Source organism: Equus asinus, chromosome X (genome assembly GCF_041296235.1).
Source record: "Equus asinus isolate D_3611 breed Donkey chromosome X, EquAss-T2T_v2, whole genome shotgun sequence".
Classification (NCBI taxonomy): domain Eukaryota; kingdom Metazoa; phylum Chordata; class Mammalia; order Perissodactyla; family Equidae; genus Equus; species Equus asinus.
This window is the reverse complement of record NC_091820.1, coordinates 19,213,354-19,229,859: the sequence shown is the minus strand read 5'-3', so window position 1 is coordinate 19,229,859 and position 16,506 is coordinate 19,213,354. Positions and strand designations below refer to the sequence as shown.

At 38.1% G+C, this 16,506-nt stretch overlaps 1 protein-coding gene across 7 annotated transcripts in view; it reads right to left on the bottom strand.

The window, feature by feature from the left end:
- Positions 1 to 16,506, bottom strand: part of ZFX (zinc finger protein X-linked) — a 59,662-nt gene that overhangs the window by 12,283 nt on the left and 30,873 nt on the right. For 5 of the 7 annotated variants that reach the window (XM_044763356.2, XM_070501903.1, XM_044763355.2 and 2 more), the window contains one exon: positions 15,726 to 16,295. In XM_044763356.2, coding sequence (XP_044619291.1) covers positions 15,726 to 16,295 — 570 coding nt within the window. The remainder of the gene's footprint in view (positions 1 to 15,725; positions 16,296 to 16,506) is intronic. The other 2 variants (XM_070501904.1, XM_044763357.2) reach the window with 1 other exon arrangement.

Genomic DNA, 16,506 nt, shown 5'->3' with positions numbered 1-16,506 from the left:
TTCACCAAACTGTTCAACAAGGTCACCCATTCTCAGCACTCATTTGACTTACCCCGCAGCAGCACTCTCTGTGATTCACTTTCCTCACTTGGCTTCCCGGCCCCAAGCTCTCAGGTTCCTCCTCCCTCACTGGCCACACCTCCCAGTCCTTGGAGGAGTCTCCTCCTCTCTCTCAATGTTGCAAACCGCAGGGCTTAGTCCTTGGGCTGGGTTTATCTACAATCACTCCTTCGGTGATCTCACTCTGTCCTACAGCTTAAATTTCATTTATATGCTAACAACTCTCAATTTCGCACTGCCATTCTAGTCCTGTTTCCTGAACTCAGATTTGTACTTGTCTTTGATGTCTATCAGACATCGCAAAATTAAGTGTCTGCTCAAATGTCATCTTCTCAGCAAACTCTGACTACGTTTGCAACTCAAAATTTTCTTTATATTCCCTCTTTTTTCCTCCCCAAGCACATATCACTTACACTACATCACTTATTTATGTCTGGGTACCTCTGCTAGAATATAATCTCCACGAGGGAAAGGCACTGTCATCCATTTTGTTCACTGATGTATCCCAAGTGCCTATGATACTGCCTGACACAAGGTCAGCACGCAACATTCATTTGTTAAATATACGAATGCTGATCTTAAAGTAAACGTTTAGTCATTAGTTCTTAACCCTCTAAAGATAGAAAAAATTAATATTATAAAAACAATGTCATCTTTTGCTTATAATATGAATCAATTTTAAAGCTAGTATCTACTGTCACCCTACTAGGAAAGATGTACAAATTAACATATTTATACACCTCTCCTTCCCAAACATTTTATAGTTAGTTTTATATTAAGTGAATTCAATACTCACTACCAATCCTTTTACCACAGTTTCTCCATTCTAGAGTTCTTTCTATTGATTGATCCTTTGGTTTGACAGATTCATTACCAAACAGGGCTGTCAAGAAGGGTTAAAAAGGGTGCTACAGTCTCTGAGTTCCTGAATACCTGAAAATATTAGTCCATGACCCTTACTTGAAGAACAAATTGTCTAGGTATAAAATTCTTGGGTTATATTTTCTCAAAACTTCATAGACACTGTTCCACTGTCTTCTAGCACTGAGTATTTCTGTGTGGATGTCCCTATAATTCTTTATCCTTAAAGTTCATTAAACATCACTATGATTTTAATAGTGATGGTGGAATAATGGTGGTTTTATCATTCTGTCAATCTCTTGAAACAAGAAAGATTCAATCGCTATTTCAGGAAAATTTCTTGCATTATAAATGTTTCTCTAGGGGGCTGGCCCAATGGCATAGTGGTCAAGCTCACGCACTCTGCTTTGGCGGCCTGGGGTTCATGGGTTTGGATCCCGAGTGTAGGCCTACATACCGCTCATCAAGCCATGCTGTGGCAGCACCCCACATACAAAGAAGAAAAAAATAGAGGAAGATTGGCACAGATGTTTAGCTCAGTGACAATCTTCCTCACCAAAAAAATTAATAAGTAAATATTTTTATAGTTCATTGGTTATTCCTTTCTTCAGGAATTATACTTATGTGTTTGTCTCCTTTACCTGTCTCCCATGTCTATCCATCTCCATTATCACTTTTGTATCTTTACTTTTTTTTATCATTTCATTTTTGTGATTTCCTAAAGCCCGGTCCTTCTGCCCCCAGTTATATACTGAGGCATATTTATTCTTACAGTTGCTTCTATAGTAGCTTTTATCTTGATCATATTTTTATTTTTCTCTTCAGCTTCTTTCTGAATTCTGTCAGTTTACTTTCTATTTGCCTCTAATGTCTTATAACATATCCTTTGAACCTCTGTATCTCTTCTTTGATTTTTAAAAAAGAGAACATTGGGGCCGGCCCTGTGGCTGAGTGGTTAAGTTTGTGCGCTCTGCTTTGGTGGCCCAGGGTTTCGCCGGTTTGGGTCCTGGGCGCGGATATGGCACCACTCATCAAGCCATGCTGAGGTGGCATCCCACATGCCACTACTAGAAGGACCCACAACTAAAAAAATATACAACTATGTACTGGGGGCTTCGGGAAGAAAAAGGAAAAATAAAAAATCTTTAAAAAAGAGAACATGATGTTTGCAATTTTGCTGAGCCTATAGGCCAGTGCTAACCAATAAAACTTTCTGTGATGATGGAAATGGTCTATATCTGCACTAGCCACATGTGACTACTGAGCACTTGAAATGTAGCTGGTGCATCTTAGGAACTAGACAAATCTTATTTACTTTTAATTCATTTAAACTCTAATTAGCCACATGCGGCTAATGACTACTCTATTGGAACACACAAGTTTAGACAATTGTTGGAATAAACTCTTGCTCTGTTTAAGAAATTCTTCTTGCAATATATTAAATAAAATTCAGAGAGCTGAAGAAAATGAATCTTCAGATTCAAAGCGCTCACCATGCATGAAAACACAACACATGAAAAAAGACCCACACTTAACTAAGCACAACCTTATGATATTTCAGACCACTAGGGATAAAGAGAAGATCTTTAAAGCTTTTGAAAGAAAAAGAAACACCCACAAAGTAATTAAAATCAAAATGGCATCAGGCTCCTAAACTGTAACACTGAATGCTGGATGATGATAAAACATGCCAACACAAATTCTCAGGGAAAATTCATTTCAACCTACAATTCTGTTGTTAAACCAAATTATCAATCAAGTTTAAGGGCAGAATAAAAATATTTTTAGTATACAAATCTATACTCCTTAGGAAGTTATTTCAATATGTAGGCCCATAAAATAAGGGAGTAAATTAAGAAAGTCACGCAAGGATCCAGAAAACAGTGAATTAATCTCATGAAATGAGAGAAGGAAAATTTCAGAAAGATGTCTGTATTACAGTAAGCCTAGAAAGCAACTACTCCAGAACGGATCAGGATAGGAAGCTTCAAGAGGCGAGTCACCAGGAAAAGGAGCGCTCACAGAAAAACCTAATTGGCCAGAGAAGTCAGTCAAACTTGAGGATATGTTTTTTAGACGGCATAAACAATTAAGGAAAACCTGCACTATGAGGATAGAATCAGTCTCAAAGACAAAGTTTAAAGATTTTTTTTTTCCTTTTTCTCCCCAAAGCCCCCCGGTACATAGTTGTGTATTCTTAGTTGTGGGTCCTTCTAGTTGTGGCATGTGGGATGCCGCCTCAGCAGGGACTGATGAGCGGTGCCATGTCTGCGCCCAGGATCCGAACAGGTGAAACCCTGGGCTGCCGAAGTGGAGCGCGTGAACTTAACCACTCGGCCACGGGGCTGGCTCCTCAAAGTTTAATTAAACTTGAAATCTATAAACCTATGACCAGTACCCACAAGGATTGAGTCCCTAAATCCCAGCCTTCCCAGACCCGGAAGCTACCTGATAGATCTTGAAACAGATTAATTGGAAAGAAAAATAAAGACGATTTTACTTCCTAAATAAGTTACTTCAAGGGACAGTCTAAATATGCAAATCTTTTCTAAAGTGAGTGTTAGGATTGAGGGCAGGGAGAGAAACCAGTCCTTTTCCTAAGACCATACCTCAGTATTGCTGTCAGAGAGAATTCAGTTCTCTGAACCAAGAGCCTGTTCTAACTTACTCCGGCAAGTTCAAAAGTCTAACTACCTAATCACTTCAATCTTTTTTAACCTCTAAACCCAAAATCCAACCAAAAGAAAAACTGCAGGATAAAAACTTGATAGTATTCAACATCCTAAGGGTTCCTGTGTAGGCGGGTGGCTATTTAATAGTGATGATACACCATGGACGGATAGTTCCTCCTAAAAGGACACCTGGGCTCATGAGAAATTGTTACGTTGCAGACACTGTAAGCGGTTTCCCTATATTTTACCATGAAATCAACGACAACAATCCCACGACTTAGGTGTTTTATTTCCTCTTTGTAGATGTGAAACCAGAGCACCTAAAAGACTCAGTAAGCTGCAGGAAGCATTCTGCTCATGCAGCAAATGTTCCAGCAGATAAAGAGACTTAAAATTTCACATTTAGACCTCCCTCTCTTACCTTCCTCTTCAGGAACCCTCTTTTCTGGGGTTAAAATTCCATCTTATTTTTATCATATAGCCTATAAAAGATTTCAAAGAACTGGTTATAATCTGATTTCCTTTAATCCCTGAAACTTTCTTGAAGAAGTTAAAAAAATTGTTGAAATTAGCTTCATTCTGTAGACGGGGAATTAAAGGATCAGAGCCATTCAAGTGCCTATCCTAAGTTACAGTGATCTCTGGCATGTCAGAGATATAATTAACAAAAAGCATTTGCCGAATTGCACTGAATTGGTCTAAAACATAGTTAACTAAACCTAGTTAACCAAGAACTGATTTCTTAATACTATAAATGCAGGGGAAAAGGAAAGGAGTGACTATCTTTACTCAAGAATTCCCTGATGGGACAGATAATAGGAAGGTCTTAAGTGAAGCTAGTCCAGAGTTAGTCTTGCTAGCCCAGTGGATGCCACCAACAGAAAGACTGTGTGGACAATAACAATGGCTAGCAGTTACTGACGGGCATGTTCTGTGATGGATACCTGGTGCACATGATCTCTACTTCTCACAACCATGCTGCAGGTAGTATTACTGCCATTTCACAAATAAGGGAACCAAGGCCAAAGAGAAGTCAATAACTTGCTCAAATTCATACAGCTAGTGAGCAGGCGGGCTGGTATCCAAATGGAAGGCTGGCTGACTCTAAGCTGCAGGTGCTGTTTCCACAAACCGTGTTGCTTCTCTAAGACCCCGAAAGGAGAGGCATGTACTCTTTCTCCCTCTTTCCTCCTCTCTCTTTCCCCTCCCCCACTCCCATTATCCCACAAAGTAATCACAGATCTGTGCAAAGGACAAGCTGTCCGACGATTCTGTCTAGGTCTCAAGCAGATAAACAGTAACTATGAGTCATAAGGCCAATCTGAAGCTCCAGTTACTTCTAAGGCTTTCAAGATTTAAGACCTTTTAGCCAGTCTTTGTTGTGGTGGGGGCAGGGGAGGACTACAACATCTTTGCCTTATTTGAGCACTTTATTCTTGGCATAAATCTGATATCCAGATTGAACATTAAATGAAAAGTCTTAATTCTTTTAGTGTTGATTTCTAAATAAATCTCAGAGTACCTACAATAAAGACACAAGAATTTTAGATGGATTAACAGAAACCTTTTTGAATTTTATCAGTACAAGCTTAAAGTTTGATCAACATATCTCTAAAATATTCTTAGTTCAGTAAATAAGACTTTTCTCATTTCAGAAATAGTCCCATGTAGACACGCATTTTTAAAATTCTAAAATGTTATTCTTTGGTTTACCAAATGGTTTAAGAAACAAAACTGATAAAGCACATATATAAAAATAATGGTAAGATACATACACATCCAACAATCAGCCCACAGAACAAAGAAATAAACAAATATTTTACCATGTCTCCTGTGCTAATAGCCCCTAGAATCAATAGATAAATCATCAGATTGTATGGATCCTCAGAGTTTTTGCATTAAACACAGGGGTTTGGATTTATATATTCATTCATTCCCTGAACCACTTTTTATTGGATGTCTACTATGACCAAAGTTGTGCTTAATTAGGAACTAATATCAGACCAACCGGCCAAAACGTGTAAACTAGAAGGCAAGGGCCACCAGGCTCCATGTCCGCAGGGGTGCCATTTACACGGTAGCTGTACAGTGGACAGCTATGTGCAGCAACCCTGTAGACAGATCTTCAGCACATCTAAATGTGCTCTTCCTCTAATAATGGTTTTGCCATCTGCCAGGCTGCACAAGCCAGAAACCAGGCAGGGAGCTTCAAACTCTCCCTCTTCCTCAAACCTAAATTTAATCCAAGTTCTACTTCTTAAACATGTCATGAAGCAGTATCGGCCAAACTCTACTGATAGAACCTTATTTCAAACCATCATCATCTGTTTCTTACCTGGACTACTACAACAACCTCCCATAGTGGACTTTTTTGTTTCTGATTTTCTTCTTACCTTATGCGCTCTCAACACTGCCATTAAGATTACCTTTCTAAACTATAAATCTAAGTATGTTGTTATTAATCTGCATACAACCTTTAACAGCTCTCCACATCAAAAAGACAAAGAGGCTTCTTAGTGTATTCAAGGGCCTTTATGATTTGGGCCCTGCCTATTTCGCCACTCTTATTTCTCACCATTTCTTCCGTTCTCCTGACCAAAGACATTACTTGCACACCAAAGAAAAAGTCTCTGAACACTCAAAGATCTTTCACATCTCCCTGCCTTTAAACATACTCTCCTCTCTGCCATTCCTCCCTCTTCAGCCACACAGTGAAACTTTTATTCATCCTTCAAATTGAGTTCACCCCAAATTATTTTTTTTAAAGATGTGATAATGGCATTATTGTTTCATTTTTCTAAAAATCCCTGTCTGGGGGCTGGTCCCGTGGCCGAGTGGTTAAGTTCACACACTCTGCTTTGGCGGCCCAGGGTTTCGCTGGTTCAGATCCTGGGTGCGGACATAGCACTGCTCATCAGGGCATGCTGAGGTGGCGTCCCACACAGCACAACCAGAGGCACTCACAACTAGAATATACAACTATGTACTGGGGGGCTTTGGGGAGAAGAGGGAAAAAAAAGATTGGCAATGGATGTTATCTCAGGTGCCAATCTTAAAAAAAAAAAAATCCTTGTCTTTGAGAACTATATACTGAAATACTTACGAACAAAATGATACGTGGAATTTGCTTCCAAACCATACAGGAGGGAGGGAAATGGATAGGAGTAGAGATGAAATAAATTTAGTCATATCTTCAACGAAGCTTCCACAGAACTTTGGTTTATAACGCTTTCATAGCATTTAGCTCACTTAAGTGTACCCAAAATTTCCCACCATTTCCTCCCTTAGTGCTTCCAAAATACTTTGTGTAGCCAGTTATATATCTTTTCACACTCAACTGTAATTACCTGTTTCTGTTTGTCTTCTCTCCAGGACTGTGAACTCTAAAAAGTCAGATACTTTCACTGATTAACAGCTAGTAAGGTTCCTAGCTTATCGCGGCTGATCAATAAATGTTTTTGAATGAAGACAGAAGAAAAGGAAACATGGGCAAGAGTAGAAATAATAGTTTATATATGACTCCTTTTCCTCATGTAAACAAATTTGAAAGAAAATAACATTTTTTAGGTAGAAAAACAATGGAATAGGGCTTGGAAACTGTCTGGGGGCCTTCTGCTATAACAAGTTAACTAAGAAAATATTTAAGCGCCCCCCCCCCATTATTTCCTAACATTGTTGAAATTGGGCATTCAATAATATTGTAAATTTTAGTAATCACTGGAATTCTTTACCTCCTCCATCCACCAATAAGCACTACTTATCCCAAACTTTATTGCTTTGTAGTATTAACTTTATACACACATACACAGACACACACACACACAAAGAAAGGCAATATGAGAGCGGACACTTTGGAATAAAATACACTTGATTTCAAATCTTCGCCCTAATGCTAGGTGGCTATGTTACCTTGGACAAGTTAAACTGAGCCCCAGTTACTCAATCTGTAAAATGATGATAACACCAACTTTATAAGGTTGTTATAAAAACAATAATGTATATTAAGTTCTGGCACACAGATACTATTTATTGAAGGTTTACTGTTACCTATTTTTACTGTTACCAACCTGTTACAAATCTCCAACTAAATAATCTTTCTTGGTATAAAAAAGCTTAAGTTTTAAAAAAATTTTTAACTTGTCTACATTGACTTGATAGCAATCAAACCACAAATACAATCCAAAACGTTTTTTCCCCTCACCAAACAAACTTCATTACGTCTTCGGATGGAAATGCCAATTGACACAAAGCTCATTAGAAGACGGGTTTGATGAGTCTGAAGGCATTTTGCACACGTTAGCACCTGAGCTCTTCCTTGAAATATTAATTCAAATGGACTTAAATTATATATATATGCCAGCAGACCAAAAGAGTTCAATAAGCATTAGTTAAGAATTAATCAATCTAACGACTTATTAACATTCAGCTTTTATAAAAGCATTTGCATACTGTAGAAAAATAGGGCTTCAGATACAACTTTATCTTCATGAAAAACTCTTTGGCCTTAAAATATAAAAATAACTAAATGGAGAGAAGACAGCTATATTACTACTCCACACTTGCTGTCATCAAAGTTTTAATAAAGTTATGGTCTGGACAAAATAAAATTTCCAATTTTATAATCAACATGTTGAAAATGGTGATATTTTCACTTATCCAAACTAGTTTAAAGGGTTCTAAAATTATTTGCTATAATTTTTATTAATCTCTTTTAAAACTCCTTAAAATAACTGAAAGCACATATTTTACTAAAATGTGGATTAGAAATGAAGCATCATATATGTTTACATTAGAATAGAGACTCTTGGGGGCCAGCCCGATGGTGCAGCGGTTAAGTTGGCACATTCCACTTCAGCGTCCCGGGGTTCACCAGTTCGGATCCCGTGTGCAGACATGGCACCACCTGGCAAGCCATGCTGTGGCAGGCATCTCACATATAAAGTAGAGGAAGATGGGCACGGATGTTAGCTCAGGGCCAGTCTTCCTCAGCAAAAAGAGGAGGATTGGCAGCGGATGTTAGCTCAGGGCTAATCTTCCTCAAAAAAACAAAATAGAGACTCTCTAGCCAAGTGTTCAGTTTTTGGCAGGAATGACCCCATGCTCAAGAGGCATATTAGTTGTTTCCTTTGATGTTACTAAAAAAGGTAGTACGCACACATATCCAGGGACCCTTGCTTTCCATAAGAATGTATTATGTCACCATCACTTATTAATTTTGCTAAACCTTTAAAACTGAATTATGCATTTTTGCCTGGACTTTAAAATTTAGTCTTTAATATTTAGGGTAGTAAATTTTGCAAATTCACTACCCACTCCTGACAGCATGAAACTAGTACAAGGACAAACATATAGATGAATGGAAGAGAATTAAAGAGTCCAGAAATAAACCCCTCACATTTACAGTCAATTATTTTCAACAAGGATGCCAAGAACATCCAATGGGGAAAGAATAGTCTTCTCAACAAATGGTGCTAGGACAACCAAATATACACATGTCAAAGAATGAAGTTAGCTCCCTATCTCACACCATGTACAAAAATAAACTCAAAATGGATCAAGGGCCTAAATGTAAGAGCTAAAACCATAAAACTCTCAGAAGGAAACACAGGTGTAACTCCTCATGACCTTGGCTTAGGCAATAATTTCTTAAATATGACACCAAAAGCACAAGCAAGAAAAAAAATAGAGATAAATTGGACTTCATCAAAATTTAAAACTTTTTTGTATCAAAGGACACTATCAAGAAACTGGAGGGGCCAGCCCCATGGCCAAGCCGTTAAGTCCATGTGTTCTGCTGCGGCAGCCCAGAGTTTCACTGGTTCGGATCCTGGTCATGTACATGGCACTGCTCATCAGGACATATTGAGGCGGTGTCCCACATGAAACAACTAGAAGGATGTACAACTAAGATATACAACTGTGTACTGGGGGGATTTGGGGAGATAAAGCAGAAAAAAAAAGAGAGAGAGACTGGAGACAACCAACAGAATGGGAGAAAATATCTGCAAATTATATATCTCATAAAGGACTTGTATCTAGAATATATAAAGAATACTTTCAACTAAATAAAAAGAAAATTCAATTTAAGAATGGGCGAAGGATGTGAACAGACATTTCTCCAAATATATACAAATGGTCAATAAGCAAATGAAAAGATGCTCAACATCATTAGCCATTAGGGAAATGTAAATCAAAACCACAACAGGATACCATTTCACATCCACTAGGATGACTACGATCAAAAGGACAGTATTAACAAGTGCTGGAGAGAATGTGGAGAAATTAGAACCCTCACATACTGCTGGTAGAAATGTAAAATGGTGCAGCTGCTTTGGAAAACAGTCTGGCAGTTCCTCAAAAGGCTAAACATAGGATTACCATATGACCCAGCAATTCCACTCTCATATATATACCCAAGAGAAATGAAAACATATGTCCACAAAAACTTGTACACAAATGTTGATATTATAGTCATAACAGCCAAAAAGCGGAAACAACCCAAATGTCCATCAACTGATGAATGGACTAAAATGTATACCCATACAACGGAACGTTATTCATTAATAAAAAAGGATGAAGTACTGATAGATGCTACAACATGGATGAACGTTGAAAACATTATTCTAAATGAAAGAAGCCAGTCACAAAAGACCGCATATTACAGGATTCCATTTATATGAAATGTCCAAAATCAACAAATTTATCAAGACAGAAAGTACAGTAGGGGTTGCTTCGTTGGAGGGGATGGAGAGGGTGGATGGCAGTGATAACTAAAGGGTATGGAGTTTCTCCTTGGGGTAACAAAAATTTTCTAAGATTGTGATGATTCACAAGTTTGTGAATACACTACAAACCATCGAATTGCACACTTTAAATGGATGAATTGTACGGTACATGTATAAAGCTGTTACCCAAAAAACCTTTATGTCAACACTTAAGTTGAATATAGGATTAGAAAGGAACACCTAACTCTCACTCATCTTCTACCTAACTGTTTTAATTAAAAGACAGGCAATGTCAACAAGATCTAGAGGGACATCTCATTAATCATGTTAATATCAGAGGCACCCAAAGAATATTTTGTTTCCTGCAGCTGTTCTAAGGCAGTGCCTGACTCATCATCACCAGATCTCCTCCAACTTTCCCCATTGTACAAACTGATGTTTCACAAAATAGCATCTTGATTATACAGCTGCAAAGTGAAACTCCAGGAGGCTGAAGACCACTGCAAAGAAATTAGGGATGTCTGGCAGCTGTCTCAGATTAAAGGAGAACTAAGAAATAACTTGAGTAACAAGTGGATGACTCAAACACTCCACCTCTCAGAGCGCCAGAAAATTCCTAAGTGCCACAAAGCAGTAACACGATATCTAGCCTGACCAGAATAAGTAAGAACCAGTAGCAGGGAAGAAATATATCATTAATACCTTGGATGAGGCATGATATCTAGACTTTCAGCTACAGTATTCGTATATTCGTTTATTCAACGAATATTTCACACCTAATATGTATAGAGTTTCATGGGGAAGACACATAAGTGACTAAGATGCATTAGACAGTTCCTGTCTTCAAGAAACATACAATCAATTTAGAAAGAATCATAATCTAGACTGCAAAGACTAGATGAATTGACCTCAAAGGCAGCCATACTGTGACAACGAGCATTTGTGTCAATATACACTACCATGACACTATAAAGAATGAGGACTGATACTTTATCATTTTAAATGAGACCTTCAGAGGGAAGAAATCTGCCAAGATAGACACTAAAAACTTTATAAAAGCTGCTCTCAGATTCAATGACTTACTGAAATTTTTAAAGAGTATTTGGACTTCTGTTCATTTTCTTCTTTGACTTATGAAGTGATGAATAAATATCATAGGAATTCAGAGACACCATCATCTCTCATATTATGAAAAGCATTCAAGTTGACCGCTAATAATGGCATCTCAGCACTCTCTATCTCAGATAAAATCGGGCCACAGTTCCTCTATACACTTACCACAAAGCCTCTGTCAATCCCAAACTTGTGAAATCAATATATTGTGTAAGCTAAAATGCAGGATAAAAGAAGTATCTTTACTGGGAGGTTGAAACAAGAAAAATGCTAATTAATTCCAAGGCTTTCAATTGGTTTCATTCCAAAGCCAACAGTAAATTAAATGTTATACCATGATCATTACTTTGAAGGGAAAAGGAACGATGGTGTGGAGGGGAGGAAAAAACAGTGACAAAGTGCCTGTATAATAGAGAAAACAAAAGATATTACCAAAAGTCGCCATCTCTAAACCCAATTTAAAACCAACCGAACTATTTCATTATAGTAAAATAGAGTAAGATAACTCGTGTGTGTGTTTCTTGTATTCTTCGAGCTTGGATGTGACATTCTATCTTAAAAGGAAAGGAATAAATTATCATTGTATTATTAAACTATATATTATATATACATATATAAAATATACTAAAATATACTACAATAGCAGTTTGTGTTCATCCATATTTACTTTTTTCAGGAACGTTAAAATCTATGTAAATTAGCAGAAACCCAGGGCCTAAAAGAAAGATGATTATAAGATTTTCAGTGAAAATTTTACAAGTCTGGACTCTGTAATACAGGAATCTAGTATACTACGTCAACTGTTACTAAAGCAACTTTCGGGTTTTTTAATGACTTTCTGGGAGGGGTGAACTTCCTAAAACAGTAATAAAGGCAAAAGATAGTGTGCAGCTAAAAGTCAAACCAATGCCATGCATTTTACTCCTTAGCAAACAAGTTTAAGACAGAAGAAGGCAGAAAACAAAAAGAGAAATCAAAGAGAACAGAGACTGCTTTCTCTTAAGTGTTTCACCAACTCCTCTTCCCCTCACAAAGCATGACGAAGCCAACTCCCTATTTTCTCCAGCCTTGTCCTGGGTTGCCTGGTCTTGTGATTGAAAATCTGGCAGTGGTGTTTAAAAATAACATTTTCATACTAAACAGTGTGTCTTACAGACAAACTTAAGACTCCCAATCTCAGCTGGCCCCTCAATAAAGTTCAGCCATCTATCTTATAAGTTCTTAGCTTCCTGCCCCAGCTCATCCCCATAAGGCAAAGGCTTTTCAACCCTTCGCCACTATCCTTCAGTTTTCACCCAACCTCTGCAGGTCCTTCTACATTAGCAGGTGAATTTGCTGCACAGAGAAAATAGCTCCCAACACTCAACCACTCCTTTTACTTTCCATCCCTGGCTCTCCAATTTTATGGATAGGGGCCCCATCCTTAACTGCCTTCCTGTCTCGAGAGGAGGATTCACTCGTCCTCCCTAGGACTCACATGTCAGTCCTCCTTCCTCTTCTCTGGAACCTGCTGCATCTCTTAGCCCCTCCTTTATCTTCAGTCCGTCTCTATCCAATGGTTTGTGTTCTGCACCCATAAGCCTATAAATGTGCTCAACACATGTTCACCATCCAGCCAACCACCAAAAGTTGTACTCTTGCCTCTTCTATCCCTTCACTGATCAAAATGGCAATCTATACAAACCACTTCACGTACTCCACCTCTGCCAACTTCTCAATCCATTACGGCTCATCTCTTCTATCTCCCCTTCATCAGCCCATGCTTTATGGAAACTATTCTAATTAAGATACCAATGACCTCCTAATTGCCCAACGAAAAAGCCCACTCTCCTGAATGACCGACACTTCTAGAAATTGTTTCTCTCTTACAGTGTTAAAAACACTCTTTAAAGGTTTTTCGCCTCCTCCTATTCCCAAAACCTCCTGATTTTCACAGGTTTTTCTCCTCTCCCTACTCCTTAAATACCCAAAGGATCCACACTTGACTCTTACTCTACAAGCACTCTCTGGGGACCACCATCCATTTCCACATAGGATAATACCTATATTCTGTTGTCCCAAATTTCTTCCTTTAGCCACAAACTCTCTCAAAAGCACCAAATTCATGTTTTCAATTGCCTAGAGAAAACATCCACCAGATTGTCCCCAGCAAGCAACTCAAACTTTTAACAGGGCCTAAATCATTGTCTTTCCACTAAATCTATTCCTCCTCTCAGGTAATGGCATGACCAGGTACCCAATTTCCCAAGGTAGAAGTCTTAGGATCTTCCTTGAAGTCTTTCTCCCTCAAATCCCCACCCCTATTCTATCTGTTACCAAACCTCATCCACTTTACTTCCTAATCTCTCTTGAATCCAGCTCCCTCTCTCTGTCCCCATTACTATGAAGGTACTTAGGATCTTCTTTATCTCATACACAAACCATTTCAACTACTCTCTGCCACTAATCTCTCCTTCATCTATGCTTATTCTTATTCCATATTACTACCAGGATTATCTTCCTAAAATAAATTCAAACTTGAAACAGGATACCATATTTTCCCCTGTCAGATTGGCAAAAACTAAAAATGAAAATAATACTCCGTGTTGGTCAGAGTGTAGGGAAACAGACAATCTCACAAAGTTGGTGAAAGGAGTTATACTAGGAAAAATATTGAGGCAAGGCCCAGTGGTGTAGTGGTTAAGTTCACGTGCCCCACTTTGGCAGCCCAGGGTTCATGGATTAGGATCCTGGGCACGGACCTACACACCACTCACCAAGCCATGCTGTAGTGGCATCCCACATACAAAATACAGGAAGACTGGCACAGATGTTAGCTCAAGAACAATGTTCCTCAAGCAAAAAGAGGAGGAGTTACAACAGATGTTAGCTCAGGGCCAATCTTCCTCACCAAAAAAAATAAAATAAAATAAAATAAATATTGAGACAATATAACCAGACTTGTAAACGTGTACACCCTTTGATCCAGCAATTCTATTTCTAGAAATTTATTCTAAGGAATTAAACAAAGTGCACAAAGATATACAAGTACATCCTAAAGTTCCCACCATTCCCAGCAGAGGCCAGGACCGTTTTTACATACTATACCATTTGTCAGGAATGTCTCCCTCCCACCCATGCTCTTTTTTAACTTGTAAAACCAGAACTCATCCTTGAGTTCAAAGGTCAGCAACTCCCTCCTGTCTCCTCAGCAATTTAGTCACACCTCTGCATCACAGTGTAACCTATCTTTTTCTCCAGCGGTAGACTGTAAGCTCTCCAAGGATAATGGTTTCAGGTACTTTTTTTATTTAGCACAAATCCATTTCTGCACTACCTACAACAATGTCTGACACATAGTAAGGGCCCAATAAACATGCATTGAATGAAGGTGTTTTCTTCCTCTTTACACAAAGAATTCATTGATTTCTAAAACCTCAAGAACTTTTAAAAGGTATTTCCTAAAGTGCTGGTGGACTCTACTATATGTTATATTAAATTCCTGTATTATAATGGGTATTCAAGCAAAGCAAATAGTCTTGTGAATTTATCTAAGCAAATGGTCTGTAAGTCTTTATTTGTCTAAAGTTTAGTTCCTAAAGGCATAAGAATCTCCATACTGGGTCAAAACTGTGGTCTATCCAACTGACGATTTTATCTCTGAAAGTGATACCAAGAAAATATGTCACAAGAAGACACAGCTGCCCTCTCAGACTAACGTATGTTCCAAAACACCTTACTTTTCTTCAATAACTTAATATGAGTCCATCATACTTGAAATCATGCTTTGGAATCATTTATGTTTCAATCCTGTTCCAGAGCTCTTTTCCATGCTATCTGTTATATAAATAGCATTTTATATATTATATAAGTAGAGTGAGTATATAAGTATTACATAAATAGTAGCGTACATCCATATACAAGAATATAAGTAGTTCGGTTATACACTTTTTTCCAAGTTAAACTCCTTTTAAGTTTCAAGAGGGTTCCTAATTCTAATAAAGGCTGGTAACAGCCTAATGACATCCTTCACGATTTCACAAAGTTCAGTTCTATTCCTTTCTGTCTTTGTCTTTCTAGACTGAAGACATCTCATCTTTCTATTGCATCCTTATAGAGAAGCAGCTCTTTACTCTGCACCATTTCACTTTTCTTAACTTTGAGTTATCTTACAGGCTCCAAACTGAAACAACAATGCAGGTCTATGAGATTTACTTTAATTTTATGAAAGTCAAGAAAATTTCACCCCTGAAATTAAGTTAGGAAAGACAGCCTTCAAAAATTTCTTTGACAATCACCGTACCCCAAGACTTACAGGAAATCATAAGGTAGTCCTCACAGTTGCTTTTGTCATCATCTTGCTGGTCCACAGGGATCCCATTGGCATCTATGACTGCTTCAGAGGCACAATCTGCTACCAGTACTTCTTCGGAAACTACGTCGGTTGTCAGAGGATCAGTGACGATTTCTGCCTCTACTACACTATCATGAACCACATGTTCAACATGTCCAACATCAGACACATGTATAGATTCACTCGTCAAGACATGTTCTGGCATGGACATTGAGGCTGAAGTAATATCAGAAGCTAAAACATCATCTGGGACTGTGCAATGTGCTAAAGAAACTTCTTCAGTTACATCTGAGTCCAGCACTTGCTCAGGAATGATGACCGTTTCCGATACATCTGCTTCTTCCATGATATCTGGGCACTGAACATCTTCTATAACAACGTCCTCGATAACATCTTGGATTACAACTGAGTCTGGGTCATCAGGAACAAAGTTATGCACAGTTATGTCTGAATCCACGACATCTGAAACAAAAACAGTTTCTTGTACTTCCACAACAATTTGATCACCATCCATGTGTGTAGCATCAGCTCCTTAAAAAAAAAAAAATTAAAATCACAAATTTCAAGTAGGTATGCATGACGACCTCAATTAATGTAAATGTGATTTAATTTCTGCCAAGAAAACAGACTAGCTCCTCAGTTTTCTCAAACATTAAGATAGATAAAGAAATAAAGAGGGAATCTATTTTTGAATCATATCAGAAACGGAAGTTTTGTATTCATCCCACATCAATTAATAGAT